Raw genomic sequence first — 24123 nt, forward strand, 5'->3', positions numbered from 1 at the left:
CAAAACGTGCAAAATGTCCACAATATTTGCGTGTAGAAGGAGAGAGCGTTAAGCATGCCTTTTGGGTGCGGGACCTTGGGGGTGGACTTCTTACAAGGTTTTGCTGCAACTTCACCCTCGTATATAAGAAAGGGCGGTGAGAGGATTGGGGTACGAGGTGGAGGAGGAGGAAGTATATACGGCATTATGTTTATGGTTAATTATAATTCTAAGAAAAGAAATCTGGAAGGCCAGATGTCAACTTTAGTAACTTGTTCGCAGTGTCCTGCACAGGGACTGCTACATGGAACACACAACTAGTTAGCATTTCTGAAAAACTGGACAGAGAAAAGTATGTGTAAATATTAGAGGAAAATCTGTTTCGCTTTGTGAAAGATTAGAACCGAGGCGACTGTTCACTGTTCAGTAGGCCAGCGATGCCAAACCAATTGGCCAAAAAGAATGAAGAAAAAAATAGCAGAACAGAAACTGTCTGTTTTCAGGATACATTAAATCTATTCACCATTTATCAGTTACACCATCAACATGTGCATTTCAGTTTTTTCACATTGTTTATGATGACGTTTAACAAAACTTACCCACATTTCTGAGTGTGAGCATTTGGATGTGAGTAATCATAAAAAATTTTAAAAAAGTGTTCTGTAGACATATTCTGAACACTTTGTAAAACCCTCTATCCTTGGTGTATTTTCAGTTCATGTATTTTGCTTCTAATGTATATATTTAAATTATTTTATTGATATTCTTTTTTTTTTTTTTTTTTGCTTAAAGGCCATTGCAGAATTTTACCCTCTGTAAAAACAGTGTTAATATCTCTGTCTGCATCTCTTCTTTACCAGTACATCGGTATACTCATTCAGTCCAAGTGTATTCCTTCTAACACTTCACTTTTATGCACATCCACTTGAGACAAATGTATTTTAAATTGGAAGTATTATTTTCCAGATTTAAAAAAAACACCAGAGGGGCATTTTACTGTGTAAACTGCATTTATGGTTTAGCGAGAATATGGTGCAAATTATATTTCTTGCCCCTCAGCACTCAATGAAAGAATTCTTTGGTTAGAGCATGTGCTGTAACTGTAATGTACAGGTACCTGTAGCTATCTTTTTTATTTTTAAAATTAAGTTCTCTTCTTGCGCCAACACTGTGATTTGTGGGTAGTGCTGATGCTTTGGATCTCCTTGACTGTGGGTTCACATACCCAGTAGGTTTTAATCCAGTTCTCCCTGTGTTTTTAAGGGTTACCTCTAGGTGCTCTGGTTTCCTCTCACAGCCCAAAGACTTGCGGTTTAGATAAATCGGTGACTTTAAACTGCACTTAGTGTGTGAGTGAATGAATGTGTATGATTGCCCTGCGATGGATTGCATCATCTTTCACAATTTGGAAAGGAGATAAAAACAAAACTGGTGTCATTCTCAGGCTCTGTTCATGTAAATCTCAGAATAAAAGAAACATCTGATAAAATTTCAGGCAAAACAGCAGAAACAGAGAAAATTGCAAAGGGGGCAAATACTTTCCACAGCACTGTAGGTGTTTACTGTAGTTGGGTGTGTGTTAGTGAGGTACAGTAAAGGAAATTAGTTGGTGCTTTTGTTGTTGGGTTTAAACCTCCTCACCCCATGTGCCACACATGAACGTAAACCAACACAGACTGACCGTAAACTTTTTATTTTTTTTAATTTTATTTTTGTTATCATTTTATCTCCATTCTGTGTCATTTGTGTACTATCTACATTCCAAAAAGGTGAATAAAAATGATCACATTTGGCAGAAGACCCCCATAGCTTGCACCTATTGCATTATTCCAGTTCTGCAGGTTCTGCGAAATGGAAATCTGCAGTACAGTTTAAAAACAGCAGACCTCTTAATGGCATCTCCCAGACAGTGCCTGTAGTTAGAAGAAAAACAAATGTAATGCATCACATAATGTTCATCCCTAGGTGTATCGTTACACACCAAAAGTGCACTTACACATTGTATACGCGGATAACGTTATGGAATGGGCCTATATACTTTAATAACATGCCACACCTCATTCTGCTGAGGTTCTAATCCCATTTTGCCTTTGTTCTTGTGTGAATAACTTTTAAGATCCATTAAATATACAATGGTAAATTCTTTTATCAACTACATTGCTGTCTAGTTATTGAATGAATAAAAATTCAAGTGCTCTTGTCTTTCATCCTAAGCTTCAAGCATTATGAACTGTATCTAATGAAAATGTGTATCAATTTAAGTAAGGTGGCGGAGGTCGAAGGTATTACACCCTACTGAGGGCTGCCCTCGTGTTTCCGGGATAGGCTCCGGACCACCGCGACCCTGATTTGGAAAGGCCAACACACCTTAAAACGCTAACCAGCGGCATGAAGGACACCAGTTTGTTTATTTGGCTCGCTGCGTGCGTAAGATTTCTATTCACTATTGTATCGAAATTTAACACAAAAATCCTCAGAGAGGAGCTTGTTTTTCCACGTCTACCGCGGGCGTGAATCATGCGGTATAACCCCAAAAATGACGAATGAAAACCGATGCTACAGCTTTTCGAAATAATACTTTTTATTTAAACCACCTAACTAAAAATAATGCGCGCTAATACAGTGACACGCTGCGAAACAGACGACCATGATTATTAGGACTCGTGTTACGGACATATACACTGTGTGCGTGCGCGCGCACACATTCACCCTGGACACGCTCCGCTCCGCGTACGAGCACTTCCTGTTCTTTGCTTTTACGGCCCAGCTGGGAGAACGTGAACGAGTACGTCGCCGTCAGTGCACGCCTCCGGCCGCTGCGGGCGCGTTCTCCGAACTTTTCGTTTACGCCGTTCGCGAGCTAGGGGGCTGCGTCGCGCGCTCCTGTGACTCTTCGGGTGTCGTGAACAAAAGCTACCGCTGTGATAGCGCGTCTTACCTGTGAGAGGACGAGAGCTGATGAGCGGCCGGACATCTGCCAGGAGCCGCGGTGGCAATGGATTTGCGGCGAGAGTAGCAGCCGAGAAGAGCGAGTTCTGCGTGGGGGGCGAAGGCACGACAGGGCACCCATAATTTCCCCCTCTACGCTACGGGTGCTTCTCTATTGGTGTTATTTCCGAGGGCGAGAGACACGCCGCCATGATGTTTCTATCCAGCAGAGAGTGACTTGGTTTCGAAAAATCAAAAATTTCACGCGGAAGCTGCTGCCCTTTCGGAGGTAAAAGGGAGCCCGACTCTCGGCTGTACTGTCGGCGACATGGCGGAACAGAGCTACTCCTGGTGAGTGTCGCTAGCTAGCGAGGAGGAAGCTAGTAGATAGATACTATGGCTAAACGTATGAATCCGTTTCCACGCACACACGACACGAAGATCCTTGAGTGAAGCCTTGACGGGTAAAACTACACAGCTCCAGGCACGGGCCATTTAAACGACAGCTGCTAAGGACGGGAGAGCCGCTGTGCCTGTGTGTGGACACACACTGACACTACGGCGCTGTCCGTAAACAAACACACAGCCCACTGACTTCCCCTTGGCCTCGGCCCGTCTCTCAAGTCAAGTCCTGGTGTTGTAATAACCGGTTTACTCTGATCAGGCTGATACCGTCGAGTGAGTGAGGGTGAAATAAAAACACCCATTTTGCAGCTGTCACCCTGTGTTTGGATCGATTAGGATATGTATGTATACGAGAGCAGCTGGGCCTAGCTGCTGATGGTGGTGTGATACACGACTCGACTCGAGTAGCACGAATTTCAATCACAGCCCTCGCTCGACGAGCCCAGGCAGGCAGTAATACGTGGATGTAGTTTTAAATCAGAGCTTGTGAATTATCTTTTTGTGTAAAAAGCTTGTCGCGGGTCGTGTGTGTGTGTGGAAGAACAAACGAGACGCGAACACCGCTGTTTCCGACTAACGCGCTTCGCTTCCCCCCCCCCCGAACAGCGGCGAGTTCGTGGCGCAGGCTGTGCGTGGAACTTGGTGGCGGAATCGATGATGATGGTTTTTTTTTTTTTTTTCCGGCCAGATTGAATTTGGAGTGTAGCCCTTTCGTCGTGTGGAGCAGAAATGAGGCTTTCGTCTTTTTAAATGACCAAGGTGCTGGGTGGATGTTTTACACTGAGTTTTGTCTAGAGACAGTAGGAATATTAAAAAAAAAAAAAAAAAAGGGGGTCCTGGGTTCGATCCCCAATCCTCCTGTTGTCCCCCAAATAAAGAAGTAACCAGGACTAGTCTGTCCTTAAAGTGAAGTGTTTTCCTGTTAATCATGCATTTTGTTAGGGAAGCTCAAGTAGTTACTTGTTATTGTCATCATCAGCAACCTGGGTGAAGCAGCTAGCAGTTGGTTACAGCCACCCTTTGTACTCAGAAAACCCAGGTTTGAATCCCATGCCTTCTGTAGTACCCTTAGGCACAGTACTTGGCCTAAAATTGCTCTAGTAAACATTGCCTAGTGGGATTAAGGGTTACCGTTTTGTACCGTTATGTTACAGTCTTGCCGTTGGTCGGATTGGAGAAAGTTTAGTTGGTCTGGTCCGCTTGATCTGCGAACCGGCCCCGGATAAGCGGAGGAAGATGGATGGATAGTTGGTCTGGTTAGCTCACACCCTTGTCAAATTTCTTACATTGGTAGATAGACTAGAGCTACTGACACATGTCTATATATTAATACAGCAAAGATGTGAAGCCTACAGTCACATAGCACGCATTAATTGGTGGTCATTGTTACAGTGACTTATGGATTAATGCAGATGCCTGTACAGATTATCAGTTCAGAGCCTTGATCAAGGGTACTGCAGCAAGTGGGTACAAGTAGGGTTCATTCAATGTTAGTATTGTATTACTCATCACTAGATATTGCCTGCTTCCTCACATTGTATTACATGTTTGCTAATAAGGTGGGGAAACTGCTTTGTAATACTTTCTCTTACATTCATTGTGCTCTTGCAAAGTAATGTCCGTTTTTTCCAATCTGCACCTCTTCTAACCCCATTTATTTGAAAGTTGGTGGGGCTCAACATTTTCAAGAACTGTATGTTCACATGCGGTTCTTGAAAAGTGTCATGTGCAAGGTTTAAACAATGTGTGCTCATAATACATGCAGACATAGATTTTTGGAGGACAAAAATTGTAGTAGGGTTCCGTGGGCCACCTGGTATAGGGAGAATGGAGTCAGAGTGGACAAAGCCCATTTTAATGCCCGAGCACCCCCCGCAGTCCTTAGCAAACTTTGGCTAACTCGATTTCCAAAACAAAAGCTGGAATGACAAAGGTATGTTGCAGCCAGCTGCAATTAGAGCATACAAGACTGCTCAGCCATACGCTACCATGTTTTCAGCAGATAACAAAGGTGCGAGAGAGGAAAGGGCCTCTTAAAAGGTTTGTTGATGTGGAGAGTTCCAGAGATGTGACGATTTTCTGCAGCATTTTTTGAATGAGATGGGTGGTCTAAGTACCCACTGCTGTTAATGTCATGTGAAGCAATGTTCTTCAGTTGAGGAAAGGGAACACTAAAATTGTCTTCTGTGCACATGGATCATATTAATGACTACTAACACTCAAGTGTGCACTTGCTGGAATTTTGATAATAGAGATATCGTCAAGATTTAGAGTACTTTTAGAACACACAGTTCTAGTCTGTTGAAGTATTTTTGAGAAAGTCAGTATAAACTGCTGAGCATTTAAAAGTCACTTTTAGAGAAGATGGCTTATATTGGTAATATTTTTGTAGTCATAGGAAGTTAATGTGGACTCTTAAGCTGGAGCCTGTAATTGCATGTTCTAAATTCAAGTTAATTATGTCAACTTAGTCTTCTATAGCCTATTAGGTTAACAAGGCAGTATTGCCATATTTTGGTAGAACTTGTTTGTGGATGCTTTTGTTACTTTGTAGAGTAGACTTTCACAGTTTCATTTTAAAAATTGTCCTTTCAATACTCCAGTTTAGCTGAAGATTACATACCTGCTGCAGGGGAGAAAAAGTTGTAAATTGTATATGTGAAATAATGGCACATCACTGTCATCTTCGCATAAGGTTGCTATCATACCAAGAGTTTCTTGTGCTTTTACTAATAAAATGTTGGTTGTGGCAAGGAGTGTGATCATGTAAAATGTTCCTCATATTATTTGAAATTTATGTCTGTGATATGTCCAAAATGTTTACAGTTTTGGGTGTGCTTAATCAGAATCTAATTTATTTGGCTAAGTATAGACACACATACAAGGAATTTGGCTTTGGGTCCCAATGGCTCATAGTGTAGGGTAGAAAAAAGTATACATATAAACAAACATATATAAAAGTACAAAGATATATTGACAGTGCTAGAGAATAAGAGAAAATAACGAGGGATGGAATAAATAATGAGGGATCAAATAAATGAGGGAGGGAATAAGTAATAGGGAGAAAGTATTGCACAGACTAACAACAATCAGCTGTTCATGGACATAATAGCATGGGGAAAGAAACATGCATTAAGATTACCAGTGCATTAAACTTCATGCATTGTAATTGCAGGCAATCCCTGGTTTACGAACGAGTTCTGTGTCCTCAATCTGGCTTCAAGACGGATTTTGATGTATGTAGGAGCAGTTAAGTATAGTGGGTATGTAATGTCAGTTTGTCAGTCTTAGTATATTTATATCATGTACCTTTCTATGCATAAAAAAATCAAACACTTCCAGGTACACTAAAACATCTTTAATATAACAACAGTAATATTAATACAATGTAATGATAACAATAATAGCAGGATCGTTTATTCAGAATCACAGGACTAGACGTGTTCTTGTGGTCGGGCGAATGGTCGGTCGATCAGAGAACTGAACAGAGGCGAGGATTCGAAATCGTGGTCGGGGGACATTGCAGGCGGACATTATCAAAGAGATGTGGAACGGGACTGGGGAATGATGAGGGACAGGACTTGGAAGAGCAGAGCGAGGTAGGTTTGAGAACACAGATGGGATCGTTGCGTCGAGTGAGATTCCGCAACCGGGAAGAGGTTGAAGTGTCTTTTATAGCCAAGTGCTCCAGTTGAAGCCGTTGGTTGAGGTGCAGGCGTGGTCGTGACAACTACAGTGTTTATAATAGAAAGAGCGAGAGAGTGTGTGCGTGCAAAACGTTAAAGAAACTAATGTTCGCTTTTCCAATGTTTGTTGGCATTTCGCCTTTTTCTGATCGCTTTATTAGTTCCACATCAGTTTCAATCGTGATAGTTTTCCTTTTCTTGGATGCATCACCATCACTTGCATCACATTTACACTTTGATGCCATGGTTAGGAGGGTAGAAACAAAAAAAATTAAAGCCAAATACAGTAATACACGAGACACTTAGCAATATGGTCTGACTGAAAAGGACTTCTGTCTTACCTCAGGATCACTCACCCCACCCACAAGCTGACAAACCAATATAGAAGCGCAAAGTTTTGATGCTCATTGCAAAGTAGCACCCGTTTGTTATTACAAATCATTGTATTTAAATGAAATTTTTTATGTAATAGGCTTAATATGATGTTTTCGTTTGTTACTTAGGGGTGACAAAAAAAATTAACCTCCGGTCAGCAAGGGAGAGGTTCATACCTATGGGATGTACTTAAATCAGGTGTTTGTAACCCGGCGACTGTCTGTATGTATATATACATCTTTGTCTGACTAACAAATACTTTAGAGATACGTGTGGTTTACATGACTTTGTCTATAAAATATAAATTTGTATAAAATATATTTTGTATAGTGCAGTTTTACAAAAAATTGTCACAGTGCAGTTTACAATTTCCAGAGGGTGTAAAAGTCAAAGAACTCATATCACTAATATGGGGGGACCAGTGGGAGGTGGTGGTTGATTGAGATTCCTGGGAAAATGCTGAATAATTGATTTGTCAAGTGCCCGTACAGAAAATTATTGCTTTTTTGTGAACCCCTTTTTAAAAATGAGAATTAATCTAAAATATAGCTATAGCTCTTTGCTTGAAATACATTCCTTTCCAGTTTTTTTTTTTTTTGGGTACATGCATTTCAACAGTTACATCACGTTACAGGAGTAGTTGTGCCCGGATAAACCTTCAGGCAATCTTAAAAGTTACAGTGCATGAACATTTACACCTTACATGAACTTGAGATCATGGGTGAAGTGAGTCTGGAAGAGGTGAGTTTTAAGACCCTTTTTAAGTCTGGACAGAGATTCAGCAGTTATGAGTAAGAGGGGGAGGTCGTTCCACCACAACAGAGCCAGAACCGAGAACCTCCATGCTTTACCTTTTGTGTGCGGGACCACCAGGTGGGCAGATGTGGAACAGTGTAGCAGTCTGGGTGGGGTGTAGCAGGTGATCAAGTCTTGTAGATAGCTGGGAGCAGTTCTGTTGATGCATTTGTAGGCCATAACCAGAGTCTTAAATTTGATCTGGATAGCTGTAGGAAGCCAATGCAGAGAAATGAGTAGAGGAAGATAACACAGGAGCTCTTCAGAAAGTCAAACACAACTCAGGCAGCAGTGTTCTGTATCAGCTGTAGAGGTTTGATGGCAGTAGCAGGAAGGCTGGACAGAAGAGAGTTGTTGTAGTCCAGATGGGATGTCACAATGGCCATGCTCTAGAAAGATAGTTTAATGTAAAGGAAAATTTTGGCTCCCAGTTGTTCTTTTCATGTTATATAATGAGGATATTTGGATTTCAGCTTCAAAGCTACACTTAGCTATTGAGGCTAATAGGTTTTCAGTGCCATTCATCTGTCCTATACGACATTCAGACTTATAGAAACATGCATGACTGAACCAATACCCTAAAGATCTGCCAGCGTGACCATAGAGTGTGTAGGTTGTTACACTATGTGAGCTCCCTAGAAATTAAGGAAATTGAAACAGCAAGGTGCTTCCAGGAATTTGTTGCAGTTGCATTCAAAAGCAATGTTTTACCAATTCCAATTAAAATGGAATATTTCTAAAATCACTACAGGTACATATTGAATGTGTCTTTCAGTACTATTTTGAGCAATTAATTTTATAGCAGTCACAGCTGATTCAGGTTTTTCCGCGTTTTTTCTGAGGTAGCTGCGATTAGATTAATTTAATACCAGGTTGTCTGTGATGTTGAATGTGAGGATTAGCATGTAAAAGACAGTTCTAGATATTTCCAGAAAACGAGTCTAGGTGATCTGTTTCTTTGTTACAAGATACTGTCATGCATGCTTTCCTGAGTATAGGGCTGATGCAGTTTTACAACCTCTGGAGTCACACTACAAAGAGGCTTGGTATCACAGAACAAAATGTGGGTAACCGCTTTTATTTAAATTTATTTTAGCTGACACTTCTTTCAAAGTAGCTAGGCGATTAGGAATCGGCGATATTCTGGTGAAGTTTTATGCAGCTACTTGTGTGATGAACGTCGGTGCATATGGTGAAGGAAACGAATTGTACTTAAGAGTCACACATCTGCAGCTATGTCTCTTCTAAGGTAATGCACAAATTGTATTTTCTCTGAGATATGTCACGTTGGAGAAAAGTGTCCACTAAATGAATGAATGTAAATGTAAACTACCACTGTTAAATTGCTCACAGTGATCTGGGTAATTGTAGGTAGCGTAACATTGTAAATTGCTTTGGAGGAAAGCATCAGGTAAATGAATAAATGTAAATGATTTACCCATTTTTACAGATGGGTACTTTTTACAGGAGGAATTCGGCGTAAATGCTTTACTGAACCTTGGTCCTTTGTGTGGAAAATGCTATATCTAGGCGCTGCTGCTACAGTCCGTAAGCAATTTAACAACATTGGAAACACAACGTGTATTCACTTTTGCATTTATTCATTGCAGAAAACTGGTTGACCGTTTTCTGTTGATCTGAAACAGACTTCAACATATTTTGTCAAAGAGATATGCATCGTATGTATGTAATGCCTCTACGTCTTGCTTACTGGTCTGTTTACTGGATACCGGGGAAAGCCAAGATTAGGTCGAAATTCATCTATAGACTCTTAAAGGATCTACAATTAGCATTTAAAGGTAGTATGAATTTCTTGTCTCTGAACGGTCTTAACAGTTTCCACTCTTCAGGAAAACTCAAAGCATACCTCCTCGGGTAGAATTTCTTCTCCTGTATAACATAGCTTTTTGGCTGGTTTACCTTGATTATTAGGTGGATTTTTGGACATCTGAGTTGTTTTAGCAATTTGTATATACACCTGTCCCTCACCTATCAGTTAATTTGTTCTATAAAATTATCCCATTAAATTCTGGAAAATTAATTAGCTGGCTGAATTTCACTGGTTTCTTATAGAAAATAGGTTCCCAGACAAAAAATTAAGTTTAAAATAAAAGGCATGTATGGAAATGATTACATCGACATATTTTGTATTTTTAAATAAATTATTGAATTATCAGGAGAGTGGATAATTTTCGGGCTATCAGTGTCACCTTCAGACTGATTTGTAAACCACTAAAGAAATAATTTGGAGTTCTGAAGTAGAAGTCTTATGGGAGAATGCAGTATCAGAGCTGGCTTTGCTTAACATTTTTTTCCCCCATTTTTGTTTTTCTTTTTTGACTTTTTTCTGTTACTATCTTCTCATGCTGAGAACACAAGCTGTGGGAAATTGCTTTTCCCGAGCAGGGTGGCGGCAAGCCGGAGCCTAACCCGGGAGCACAGGGCGCAAGGCCGGGGGGGCGGGACGCCAGTCCATCACAAGGCACCCGAAGCAGGGCTCGAACCTCAGACCCACCAGAGAGCAGACACAGGCCAAACCCACTGCGCCCCCCATGCTGAGAACAAGACATCTTTATTTTGTCACCACTTTATTTTGTAAATTGTGTAATTGCAAAAAAAAATTGTTCCTCACCATGATTACTACCCTTATAATCCCTATATTTTTTTAAATTTAATTTAACCTGCCTTGGAAACATTTTATAATTTCATTCAGATGTTTGTAAAATCACTGTCTGTCACTTAATCACAATGTTAATGCTTTTTTTATGATGGTGTACTGCTGTTAACGTTACGAAAGATGTTTACGATTTAAAAACTGATTTATTTAGATGTTTATATTGAATCTGCTGTTTTAGTTAGGTCAACCATAATCATTGTGATTGATGTTTGTTAATGTGATAGTAATTAACAAGGAGGAATTACATACAGTACTTGGTTTTGTTTGGTAAGAAGTATCCACATGCTTCGAAGGCAAATATGTATTGGTCAGTGAATAAGATACCTATTGTGGGATTGTACTGAATAATAAGCCCTTTGTATGGGGTACAGTTCTCATAATGAATATCCCAGTCATGAATTTCAGAAAAGATGATCACAGTGTTTAATTGCATTTTCTTCCCTGTATTTTAAATTTTTTGTTTTCTGTCATTAAATGACAGAGAAGTGTACTATGAGGGTAGGGAGACAGCAGATGACAGGAAGGGCAGGCACAGCTTTAAGTGTAGGAGCAGTTTCATTCAACTTTTTTTTTTTTTTTTATTGATTACAGTGAACCCTCACAGTTTGTTCCCAGGTGCATCAGTTTCAGTTTTTAGTTATGCATATAAACAGTGTTAAGCACTAAAAAAAACATTTTTCAGTTTTAACATACTAAAAAGATAATTAATATAAAATTAAACAGTTTGTGTACACTTTGCATATTTTCCAGTGTTCGTGGGAGGTTTACTTCGAAAGACATGCTTTTGGTGTTGCAGTGGCAGCCTGAGTGAATTTTCCTATGGGGATTAAAAAAAAAAAAAAAAAGTCTGGTTGATTACATATTAAATTCTGTAATAAATTGCAGTGCATATTTAGGCTGGAAGAGCTGTTGGTTGGTATCGGTGTGAAAAAATGTAACACAAGGCTACAATTGGATCCCCTGATATACAGTACGTACACCAACCTAATAGGCAGCTGCTCACTGGCTGAGAATACCCACATTCTTATCGCTGATTGGCTGTCATTTCACCCATGCTTTTGCTATGACATCCATAGGGTTGGAAGCGCACCATCATATTCACATTGTTCTTGTGAAATCTTATTGTGGGACTCATTTTACAATAGAAAGGCCATTGTGAGGTGAAATAATAGTATTGTGAAGTTATGATGTGAGGGTTTATGCTAGTGTGTGTAAATCTCATGTCAAAAGAAAATTCACTGAATGACCCCACTTTAAAAAAGGCAATGTTACCGATGATTGGGATACTGTAAAGAACATTTTAAAAAATTAAAGAAAGGCAATATTTAAAATGTACATATTATGAGCAGTCTTCAGAAAATATATAAGGTTTTAAATGTCATTCTGTAGTGTCTGTCTTTTGCGTCGGCATCAAAATATTTGAGTTTTTCCAACCACTTATAAGGTGTCTACTTCTGGAAGGAGGTGTTCTTGTGAAGTAATTGATTCTTCAAACGGGAAAAGCAGTCAGTTGAAATATTTAATTCTCTTATTGGCATACCCCTTCCTCTTACTCTTTGTAATGCAAATTTTGGTGGTGTTTGGTATTTGGTGCTTTTCTATGGAAATGCACAAATTTACAAATGAAAAGCTATAGATTAACAAACTATCAACCCCATTCAACAGCTCTAGTAGAACAATTCCGTTTGAGCACTCTAACAAAGCAATATCATAAATCTTTTGGTTCTGTTCATATTGACTAATTTTTTTCCTTTCTAACATGTTAAACACTTTTAATAGCATATTGTTTATGAAGTGTTGCTTTTCCTGTTGGTCTTCACCAGCTTGGTCTCATAATAATTGTTCATGAAGTTAAATGTGATTAGTTGCAACAATTTAATATTGTCTGGCTAACAGTTTTCTGCTAAGTAGTGTACATTGTGGGATTTCAACAAAATCACAGTTGTTTACTCATTTTTACATTGGGTAGTTTTTACTGGAGCAAATTCAGACTAAGTAACTTGCTTAAGGGTACCACTTCAGAGGTGGGACTAACGGCAAGGCTTTAACCATTATGCTACCTGTTCACTTGCTGCACTTTTTATGTTGACATTGTACAGAGAAATTCCACTGTGACACATTTGTAAATTAAAATGTTACGGTCCCATTTAGTGGTATTTTATAAATATAGTCATCCGATTGAACCAAATGCTGTCTGTTATGTGTCTATTTTATGCTACTTCTGCATAATTAAATACCTAAATGCTATGGTAAATGAATGACTTATACATGTATACAGTAATTCATTATTTTTCCAGCGTTCCAAAGTCATGGGAGAAAAAAATATATGTCAATCCCAGAGACCTCCTAGGCCGTAATAGGAACCTCTGTGTGGCGTATAGATCATCACACCTCTGCCCTCTTGTGTGTAATGACTTTCAGGTCATAATGGCATCGAGGGTGTAGCAGTCTCTTCCCATCTCCACGGGTTGGGTTTCCGTGGGAGTCTGTTAGTAGGGCAGACAGCAGTGTGAGTCCCACCGCCAGGCTCTGCCACTTCCATTGTACTTCTCCTGGCAAGTGTGTCATACATCTTGAATTACTTTCCCAAAACAGTAACATTGTCTGTCATCTGGGCTGTGCCCTAGTGTGCTCAGTTTCTTCACACAAGGCAGCTGCATTTTCAGTGCACATTTTTGACTGTTCTCCTTCCTTTATAGCTTGTGTAGTCTCGCAGTGTTGTTTAGGGTTAGAAGTGTGGAAGTGTTGCACGGAGCTAGGACAGGGTGTCCCTGTCGAATCCCGCAGCTCAGGTGTGTCCAGTAGGTGTCGTTCATCCCATTACCTCAGCAGTCTGCCGTCTGTCTACACTGTTGCTGCACCAGGCTGCATGTCAGCCTGCTTCTCTCTTAGGCTGTTTGAGCCTCATGCCTGGCACTTGTACCGTACCATAAGTTACCTTCAGTGTCCAAAATGAGGTGTATGTTTGTCTCTGGTTTTGGATGGCAGTGTGTAGCATGGTGATTAAGGATACAGACTTGTAATCTGAGTTGCTGTTGTGTCGTTGCAGCATATTAACATGTATTGCTCCAGCAAACTTATGGATATTTTAAAAAAAATTATACAGTTATGAATCATTTATGGATAAATGAATCAACTGAGAAACAGCAGCAAGGTGAATGTACCTGATGCTTTTGTTTTTATGATGATTCCCAAAATTCTGACAATCTCTTTTGAGCAAATGTAGCTGTTTGCTGTGTTAGGTCAGTGATAAATTCTTCTGTGGTCTAAATTTATTTTGATAGTTTGTCAACATTATTGGTTTTAGAATTTCTCCCAAGATTCAAGGCTCTACCCTAGGGTTTAAGAAAAGAAAAAAGAAATGCAAGGAAAGGCAGACGAACAGCGCCACACACACACACACTGATTGTTTGGATAAGCAGTCACAGATTGACTCCAGATGTGAGTTATTTTGGAATTAGAGATGCCATGCATCTGTTTACTCAAAGTGGACACATCCTCTTCTCCCCCCCCCCCCAAATTAAATTAAGCAGGTTACTGTTTTTCCATTATTCAGCCAGCAGTTTGGGTAATTTTGTTGAAATGAAATGCTGCACTCATAACATCTTGAAGTGTGGGAATAAACTGGGGCCGCAGAATGACACTTGCCTCCCACCGCCCCTGTGCTTCTTTATCTCACTTTATCTTTTAGTTATTGAAAGTTTTAAAATCGCTAAACATTTTATCATACCCAATATATTACATACTACCACTCACTCATTTATATTGTCTGCCTAAAGATTTTTCGAAAATACCCATTTGTATGAATATTAAACACCTGAATGTGTAATTTTCTATTGTGTGGCCATATAAATATGTGTGTGTGTGGGGAAAATACAAATTGTTACATGCATAGTACATGTAATGGTTTTCAGTGGTAAGCTATTGTTCTTTGGATACTGTAATTCACCAAATAAATCCTTGTGATGTTATTGAAACTTAAATATGCTTCTATCCTTTGCAAAAACTCTCTTTGAAATTGTAAGGTACATTACATAAAAGTACATTTTTTGAAAATAATGTATGTTACTATGGGGAAAGTTAATGGAAGATTATTGATATCCTGGCCATGACAACAAAATCGGAACACTGCCAAAGTATCTCATTTTAAAAATAGTAAAATGTAACCACTGTCGTAAAGGCACAGAAAATGTTTAATGTCTGAATGAATGTTAGAGGTCAGGTAGGAATGGTCTGAATACAAAGACTGTGTACATAATTTACTGTTTAAAACATTTAGAGAAAAGAAAACCTTTAAAGAAGAACCATTAGTGCTTCTATATAAAATAATTTTGGTACAATAGCTACAATTTTATGCTAATTCTTTTAGTTCCATGAAAGCATGTCAGTACCTGTCAATGTAATATCATTTTTATTGTAAACACAAGGGGTTACGTTTTACAGCTGTAAGTTTGTCCCTGCCATTCAGACTTCTCGGCATGTTGCTCACTTTGAATGCAGTGTTTGGCGTCAATCTGTAGCTCTGTGCGCTTAATGCTGCTACATTTGCTTTGAGATTGGTCTCAGTGGTAGCATTTGATTATTCTGACATTTGAATTTCTACTCAGTACTTCAGCACACAAAGGTTTGGTTTAAGCATTAAATGTAGATTATTGTAAAGAGTGGAAAGACCATGAACTCCCATCTTTTTGGAAAATGTGTGCACCGTAAACTTTGGAATTCTCGCAATCAAAAATGCTTTGTTTGAAATTAAAACAACCCATCTGTCTCCCTTTCTACAGGGCGTACTCCCTTGTGGACTCGAGCCAGGTGTCCACCTTCCTCATTTCCATCCTCCTCATTGTCTATGGCAGCTTCAGGTTGGTTCCCCCTTGTTGAAAATGATCACGCGTTAAAGAAGTGTCATCTATAAAACAGGAAAACTGAAGAAAACAGAAAAGACCCATCCTAGTTTTATACAATGTATAAATTATTTTTCATTGTTTGCTTTACAGATGGATAGTCAGGGTGTTTACATGGTTTTGAAAAAGTATTGATAGAATATTGATAAAGTTTGCACTTCATAATGCTTCTAAATAATTTAGGATTTCTGTAATGAATTTAACAATTGAAAAATGAGTATCGTTTTGTGGATTTCTAAAAACCTAGGGTGTAGTCCTCAAAAGGAGGTGTATGTGGTCGTGAAAAGGGCTGGGTCTGTGTGGCAACCTGTGTAGATGTTGCAATACCATTCTACACATCAGTGAAACTTAATTTATAAATTTACATGCAGGAAACCCAGGGTTTTGTATTCTAGTAGTTATAAAGGGGAAAGGGGGTGGGGTTCAGCAGCACTGCAAAACATGCATCATTTGCACTGCAGGTCTGAAACTCTCACTGTGGGACAGCTTGTGGGTCATGGACCACTGGAACTTGGCAGTTAGAAATAAGAGTAGGTAAAGGATACCTTCAGCCTGGTATAAAACAGTTAAGGGAATGTGAGACTTTACATCGACCTGTAGGGACCAAGTTGCAGACCAGAGGCGTGCAGCTCCATTGCTCAGTGTCAGCACTTTGTTTGTGCTGAAATATTTAGATGGTTTGTCACCTCAGATGGTTTATCAGGTGAGAATGAGGTATTTATTGTGACTGGCACTCAAGGACAGTAAGGTTTAAATCAACCACCATAGGGTCTACTACCTGCACTTCGCAGATTTTGTGATTATCCAGGTTGCGAGTCCTTCATTCGGACTATTATCTTTGTGCAGTCTCCTTTGTTTACCAATGTAAGCAATTGCCGATTTCAGATTTTCAGTTCACGGGAAGCTTTGCAACGTGTATGGGGAGTTTGTGTTCCAGGGTGTTAGCAGCATTGCTTTGAACCTTTTTTAACTTTGACAGAAAAGAAGATGAGGGCAATCTCTGAGAATAAAGAGACACTTGTTCAAACTGTACAGGGACAGTGCTAGAGAACTGAAAGAATTCTGAGAGAAATTAAGGAGACATTTGTTATGTGAATCAAAGAATTGCCAGAACTGATCACTCTTGTTTAAACACAGTATTAATATTAGTGGTAGAAGTTTGTCATGACAGTGCTATATTTACATATTTATTTAGCAGATGCTTTTCTCTAAAGCGACTTCCAATGGATACTATGTGGTGTTATGAGCCCACACACCTTATTCACCAAGGTGACTTACACTGCTAGATAGACTACTTACAATGGGTCACTCATCCATACATCAGTGAAACTCTGTCACTCACACACAATGGGGAAACCTGAACCACATGTCTTTGAACTGTGGGAGGAAACAGGAGCATCCAGAGGAAACCCATGCAGACACAGGGAGAATATGCAAACTCCACACAGACTTAGAGGGGATTGAACCCATGTCCTTTCACACCACCCAGGCGCTGCAAGACAGCAGCGCTACTCACTGTGCCACAGTGCTGCTCATCTACAGCAGTTGTCCATTCCCTTTGGATCCACAGCTACATGCTAGCACTTTGCTCTGATGTCTTCCTGATGGAAGAATAATAGTTAGCCTTCCCGATGCAACGTGTGTGTAAAGGTTTTTGGATCAGTTGCACACTTGTTATCCTTGTGTGAAGTTAGTCCTAGTCTCTTGCTGCATTCCTCTGTTGTTAAGTTTGCATTCTGTTTTACAGGTTGCCTACATTTTTCCTTTCCCTGTTCAGGGCCCCTGTCTGCCATGATGAGGGTTTATTATTATTATTATTATTATTATTACTGTTGAAGCTGATGTCTTTGTCCAAAGCCAGCAATTCTATTCTTTAACAGTGTAGCTGGTTCATTTTTATTGGAGCAATTTTTAGAGTACCAAAGTGCGAGAGGGCTTTTAAACCTAGCGCTTTCTATTGGAAGGCCGTGTCTTTGAACACTGTGCTATTGACTGCCACTTATTCACTGGGTCATTTCCTTTTCCTCATGCAGGTCACTGAACATGGACTTTGAGAATCAGGAAAAAGACAAAGATGGAAATTCTTCAACATCCAGCACCTTCAACAACAACAACCCCAACAACAGTAAGTTTTTAATTGACTTGTGTGCTATTGCCATTCCACACATGATTGTTTTTATTAAGCATTGCCTCTTTTTTTATTTAAATGATGTTCAGATAGATTGTACTGCTGGAATATGTTTGTGATAAAGGGGAGGTACCGTGCATACAGTCCCAAAAAGTCAGAAATGTATAGCTTTGGAAAACTGCATCTTTCCTGTATGCCTATCTGACCACTGTTTGTCTCCTCAGGTATTCAGACCATCGACTCCACGCAAGCTCTGTTCCTGCCCATTGGGGCCTCTGTATCCCTCCTTGTAATGTTCTTCTTCTTTGACTCGGTCCAAGTGGTGTTCACAATATGTACAGCAGGTAACACAGTGGTACACCCACCATGAGACAGCTTACCTCTGCCTCCCTCTACTGCAAGCATGCACCAAAATCTGACAAACATGTTTGAATGCAGTAGCCCATCAGTGGGAGAGGGAGTTGATTAACTTCTGGAATACTGAGAAGACTAAAATCTGCCTTGAACATATTTGTTCAGTACATAATGTGACTCATCTTAACCCTTTGTTCTCATGTAAACAGTTTGCTGTTGAAACTCTACAGCTGCGTCCTAGCTGACAGTGCTAACTTGCCTAATTTTTTTTGGGTGGTGTTTAGTGCTATTGGTGTTTTCGATATTCACGTTTTTTGAATTGGTTTGTGAACATTTGCCATATGATGACTTCCTTTCTTTCCATAGTTAAGGCACTTATGCTCAACTGTCTCTGTTTTGTCACCTCTGCAGTTCTTGCCACTATAGCATTTGCCTTCCTGTTATTGCCCATGTGCCAGTATCTGACCAGGCCGTGCTCTCCACAGAACAAGTAAGCCGTTTGCCTGTGATCATGTGCTGTGAATGCACCCATGGCAATCACTGAGTTGAAGGAGCTTGGATAACACAAACAAGCAGAGACCCCAATCAACTCATGTTCCTGCCTTCCTACAGGATCTCCTTTGGGTGTTGTGGCCGCTTCACCCTAGCTGAGTTGCTGTCCTTCTCCCTCTCGGTCATGTTGGTGCTGATCTGGGTTCTAACAGGTCACTGGCTGCTTATGGATGGTAGGTCTGAAGTGCATTTCACCCTTGATACAATCAGTTTTTTCTTCCTTTGCTCAGTAAGTCACCCTATGGCATTATCTTTGTCCTGTAGCTCTGGCCATGGGGCTCTGTGTGGCCATGATTGCCTTTGTGCGATTGCCCAGCCTCAAGGTTTCCTGCCTGCTGCTCTCTGGTCTGCTTATCTACGATGTCTTCTGGGTAAGCCCTCACTTGTTTCGTATAGGATTCTGACCAGTTAGGATTTTGTCAAGTCTCCAACAGCATGTAGTCTAGTATTTAAATTACTGTAGTACTGTGATATTTATTAACATGAGACAGTATTCAAATACTTTACATGATACAAACAGCGTGATAACTCATGAAAAGCCAGATTATTTTATGTAAATCATTGGCAAGTCTAGTTGAAATGGGTTAGCTGACTTCTTTGTACAAGGCAGATCTCAATGTTTGCTTTTTACAATAAGCAATTTGCAGTTATTCACTCATTTGTATAGTATGGCGTTCTTACCGGGGTAACGATGGGTGAGTACCTTCTTCCGGGGTCCCACAGTTGCAGTATGTGAACCAATATCTGTGGCCTTATACTAATACTTCTACTTCTGGCCCTATACATTGCCACATCCTTGATGGTATTAGTGGATTAGTTTTTGGATAGTTTAGCCTTTCTACAGATAATGCATAGAGTGGTTACATTAGTTGAGTTTGTGTAGATGATCAGGCAGATGCTGAACTGCACACTTCACCTCTCAGACTAACTCTTACCCTCCACCAGGTTTTTTTCTCAGCCTACATCTTCAACAGCAATGTGATGGTTAAGGTTGCTACACAGCCAGCAGACAACCCCCTGGATGTGCTGTCACGCAAGCTACACTTAGGTCCCAGCATGGGTCGAGATGTTCCCCGCCTCTCCTTGCCTGGCAAGCTGGTCTTCCCTAGGTAGGCAGGCTGAACTCCAAGCTTCCTTAGCTTCCACGTTACTGATAAATGGTAAAGGCACAGAGAACATGGTTATTCAGTTGTATTTTAGAAGATGAGTACAATGTTTCATTGTGATTTAATTAAAATACGAACATGTCCTGAATTTTCTGAACCAAATAGAGAACCAGTACAGTGTGGATAGGTGCCATAGTACGTTACACAGCTAGTGCTTAATTTTCTAACTGATATAATGCAATGCCTGTTAGCAGCAAACATTAGTGATATTCACTATCGTCATAAGTGATATTAAAGTTGTTTTGGGTGGGTTACAGTTTCCTCTCTACCCCTTTGACTCCTCACACTCTTATCAATTTTGTCTCCCTCCCGTTTGTCTCGGGGTCACAGTTCCACAGGCAGCCACTTTTCCATGTTGGGTATCGGGGACATAGTGATGCCAGGGCTGCTCCTGTGCTTCGTACTGCGCTATGACAACTACAAGAAGCAGGCCACTGGTGAGGCAGTTGGCCCAGGGAACATGTCCGGCCGCATGCAGCGGGTCTCTTACTTCCACTGCACCCTCATTGGATACTTTGTTGGTAAGAGGAGATGAAGGGGGTTAACTGGGGAGAGTGGGAGGACTTCCCCAAGAAGTTTCACATTATTTTGGTGAAGAACTGAGAGGCAGAGTCACAAGGTGCAATATACTGTAGCTTAGGGGAAGACTTAAAGAAGAGGTCTAAATTCAGAATAAAGCATACATAAAGTGAAGATTGTCTGTTACATTACCATTTTAACCCCTATATATTCTGAATTCCAAAATGCAGTGGAAAAAAGAACAGCAGTGTTTTTAGATTATAATGTATTTATCTCTGACCAGGCCTGCTGACTGCAACGGTGGCCTCTAGGATTCACCGTGCTGCGCAGCCTGCATTGCTGTACCTTGTCCCCTTCACCCTTCTGCCGTTGCTCACCATGGCTTATCTGAAGGTTAGTGTTCCCAGTCAAACACTTAACACATCAGCAGTAGTTTGGCAATATTGATTTAATTATTGCATTATTTTATTCTAAATCTGATTATTTGTCAAATAGATGGAGCAGTATGCATGATATTCCATTAATAAACGGAATATGTAGTTGTTGTTTCTGGAGATGTGTATGGAAGAAGGTAAATAAAGTAAACCACCTGTAGTCTTCCTCACCATGAATACCGTACCATGACTCGAATTTGACTCAACAGCTCCAACACTACCTGTCATCCCATGTACTTTCTGGTGTTTGTGTGTATTGGACTTGTAATTAATGAGGATTCACTAGTTGTAAATTGCCTGAAATTGAAAAATTAGTCAAGGACTTACTGTAATTTTCATTAAACTGTATTTGTATGACAGCTACTATTGTACGCCCACTTACTAGTTAATGGGTTCCGATTCGAATTTAAACTTATTCTGTAGTATCCTTGAGCAAGACACTTACCCTAAATTGTTCCAGTAAAAATCACCTAGCTGTTAAATGGGTAAATCATTAAGTTGCTTCATTGATCACTTTTGAGACAAGTGTCATATTGTCAGTTTGTGAATATGGTATTTTGTGTTGGATTTGATAAGTTACTAGCAGTACTTTTTTGTAACAAGTGACTGCCAATAACAGCATGTATTTAAATGTGGATCGTGCACAGCAGGAGGCTGACTGCGTTAAAACATGCCGCCTTCTCTAAGGCACACAAGGGTGATTGCAGAAGTTTCCCCCCTCTGATAGTGTTTTAAATCAATACATGTTGTTTTGCCCTCTAGTGGCATTTCACTGCAATCTCATTAAAACTTTGTTATACAGAGTAGTACCTTGTAACATGAACTTGTACTGTGATGCTGAATCAAATGGATGAGTTGCAGTTAGAACTACCAGAGCTTTCCAGAAAAGAAATAATCAGCTTAAAGCTTAAGGCTTGCCTTGGGATTTGAGGAAGTACATCAAACGGCAAGCTTGAAGCTGCCCTTTGAAGAAGATGCAGCACAATGGCTGAGACTGTGTGTTCATTTCATACAAGTTGAAAATGCCCTGCAGATTTATCTTCAGGATGATATTGCTGCTGACTTGACCATGGTATTCAAATTTTTTTTAAATCCATAGCAATGTTTTGACAAATTATGTTGAATTTTGAACAGAGGTCTAGGCGAGAGTGTTCTTTGTTTAGCCAAAGCATTTTTCCAAGTTATTTAGTGTTGGGTTTGTACACTACAAAAGTGCTTACAAGTTTATCGGATGAATATTGTGCTACAAGTTACACAAGTTCTACCCAGGCTAGAGATAGCTATCAGGATTAAACAAAACCAAACTATTGCTTAGGCAAGAACTGCGAAATTATTTGTAAAAGTCCAGCTATTACAAAGATAAACTAAGGTTGAAAGCACAGTGAGATACGGTTTAAAGATCAGTGAGTAATGTATTAAGATGCTTAGACAGTAGTGAAGTTTTGTGAACAGTTGCTTTTCCATCAACATTTTGTACCATTACAGTGTACTTTTGTGAGAAATGGTGTTTTGTCAGATTATTGCTTGTCAGATTTTTTTCAGTTCCCTTATCTTTTTTGTAATTCATGCTTATGACTGCATCTTGCATAATTTGTCTGTCATGCGGGTGTCTACCTACCTGCCAACTCAAGCCTGTCTGTCTCGCCTCCCACCTTTCTCTGCAGGGAGATCTACGACGCATGTGGTCAGAGCCCTTTCATGCCAAGGCCAGTAGCTCACGCTTCCTGGAAGTATGATGGATTCCTGACAGCAGATGGGCACCCTAGGGGAGGGCCCAACCCCCCTAGACTGCTGAGAGAGCAAGAGAGATTTCATGGGGGGGTTTCTGGTGCAACCCACCCATCCACTGTGTGGTTTCAGCTGCAGACAGATCCAAAACACAGAGCGCACCTACAGAGAGAGTGTGCTTTTGTGCCCCCCTCACTTCAGATTCTCTCCCTCCACAGTCATGTCAGACCCATTATTTCAACATCTCTCCTATTTCCCACCATTCTCACTTACCCTGTGGATGCTTGTGGGGGCATGGCAGTGGCTTCTGGAATTCATCTGTCTGCTGTTTTTTAAATAAATTTTATCATGGACATGGAAAAGGAGCATTGCGGAGAAATAACATGGAGTGGACCTCCAGCAGCCTTGACAAACCGTAGCACAACAGTAACTGGGGCCAGCGGGCAGTTTTCACAAAAATCAAGCCACCATACAGTTAGCATTGGACAGCCACCTTCCAGTCTATCCGTCTCTCCCTCCATCCCCTTCTCTCCACAGTTCTTTCCTCTTTCCAGTTTCACTTTCATTCTTGTTTTTGCTCTCCTTGTCTGGATGTAACCCTTTTCACTAACAGCTTATGCAGAAGTTTTTTTTTTTTTTACAGAATATGATCAAGTGTATATTTATGTATGTATATGTTTGTTATTGTGTGTGAGAGAGAACATCTGCATGTGTGGAGCCTGGTGTGGCAGTACAAATATGTGGAAACATGCACATAAGTTTGCTGTTGGTTTGAGATTGTGTGTGCGCGTGTGTGTAAGCATTAAATAACATTACTCTGATCTTAACTCAAAAGTTGATATGTAAGACAAAGATAAAGTTCAGAGGTGGATATTGGAATACACTTGTCGTATTGCAATGAATACAGCAGACTTGGTACTGATTTGTAAACCAGAGGGTACTTCTTAGTGTGGTATTAAAATCTATTATCCTCACTTGGATAATACATGAAATAGAATCAGAATCAGAAAAGCATTGGATTGGGGATCTTTTAGATGGAAAGGAATTTGTTCTGACCCTGTGTTATATTGGTTGTGTGCTAATGTTTACTAAAACAGGAAACTGGTTATCAGAAATGTAGTTTGTTGAAAGGTAGATTTCAAAAGTGTGCCAAATTTTATGGATAGGCAGTAGCAATTAGTGATTATGTATATTAACTTTATTCTCCCTCAGTTTAAGAAAAAGGCACTGTCCACCTTAGTCTCAAGGAAAAATAGCAATGTCAACAAAATAGGCTCCAGACATGTTTTTAATTATTAAAAGGCAAAGATGTTCAATGTTATGTATGGTGCTACTGTTTAGTTACTGATTATGCAAAGATTTCCCCTGTTTTTTCAGATCAGTGCAGGTATGAACTGATCCTACAAAAGTTACTGATATACAGTGAGCTAGACTCACTCCACCTTTTAGGGTGCAGTACAGATTAGGACAAAGGTGGCTTGTCCAATACTCGTCTT

At 40.1% G+C, this 24123-nt stretch overlaps 1 protein-coding gene across 1 annotated transcript; it reads left to right on the forward strand.

Annotated features, from left to right (window-relative positions):
- Window positions 1-2745: 2745 nt before the first annotated feature.
- LOC108938665 (signal peptide peptidase-like 3) lies at window positions 2746-23260 on the forward strand. Its single transcript, XM_018759483.2, has 11 exons — window positions 2746-3258; window positions 15627-15704; window positions 17780-17871; window positions 18099-18218; window positions 18640-18718; window positions 18841-18953; window positions 19045-19151; window positions 19726-19889; window positions 20277-20467; window positions 20749-20858; window positions 22564-23260. The coding sequence occupies exons 1-11, from the start codon at window positions 3236-3238 to the stop codon at window positions 22633-22635; spliced, it is 1149 nt and encodes a 382-aa protein (XP_018614999.1). The 5' UTR covers window positions 2746-3235; the 3' UTR covers window positions 22636-23260.
- The last annotated feature ends 863 nt before the right edge of the window (window positions 23261-24123 follow it).

The sequence above is a fragment of the Scleropages formosus genome, chromosome 17 (assembly GCF_900964775.1).
Source record: "Scleropages formosus chromosome 17, fSclFor1.1, whole genome shotgun sequence".
Lineage (NCBI taxonomy): Eukaryota > Metazoa > Chordata > Actinopteri > Osteoglossiformes > Osteoglossidae > Scleropages > Scleropages formosus.

What these genes read in the sequence shown, in the direction of transcription:
- LOC108938665 (XM_018759483.2), top strand. Translation starts at nt 3,236, where the DNA reads ATGGCGGAACAGAGCTACTCCTG. An exon ending in CAACAACAACCCCAACAACA is followed by an intron (nt 17,872 to 18,098) that starts GTAAGTTTTTAA and finishes TTGTCTCCTCAG; the next exon opens with GTATTCAGACCATCGACTCC. An exon ending in GTTCACAATATGTACAGCAG is followed by an intron (nt 18,219 to 18,639) that starts GTAACACAGTGG and finishes TCACCTCTGCAG; the next exon opens with TTCTTGCCACTATAGCATTT.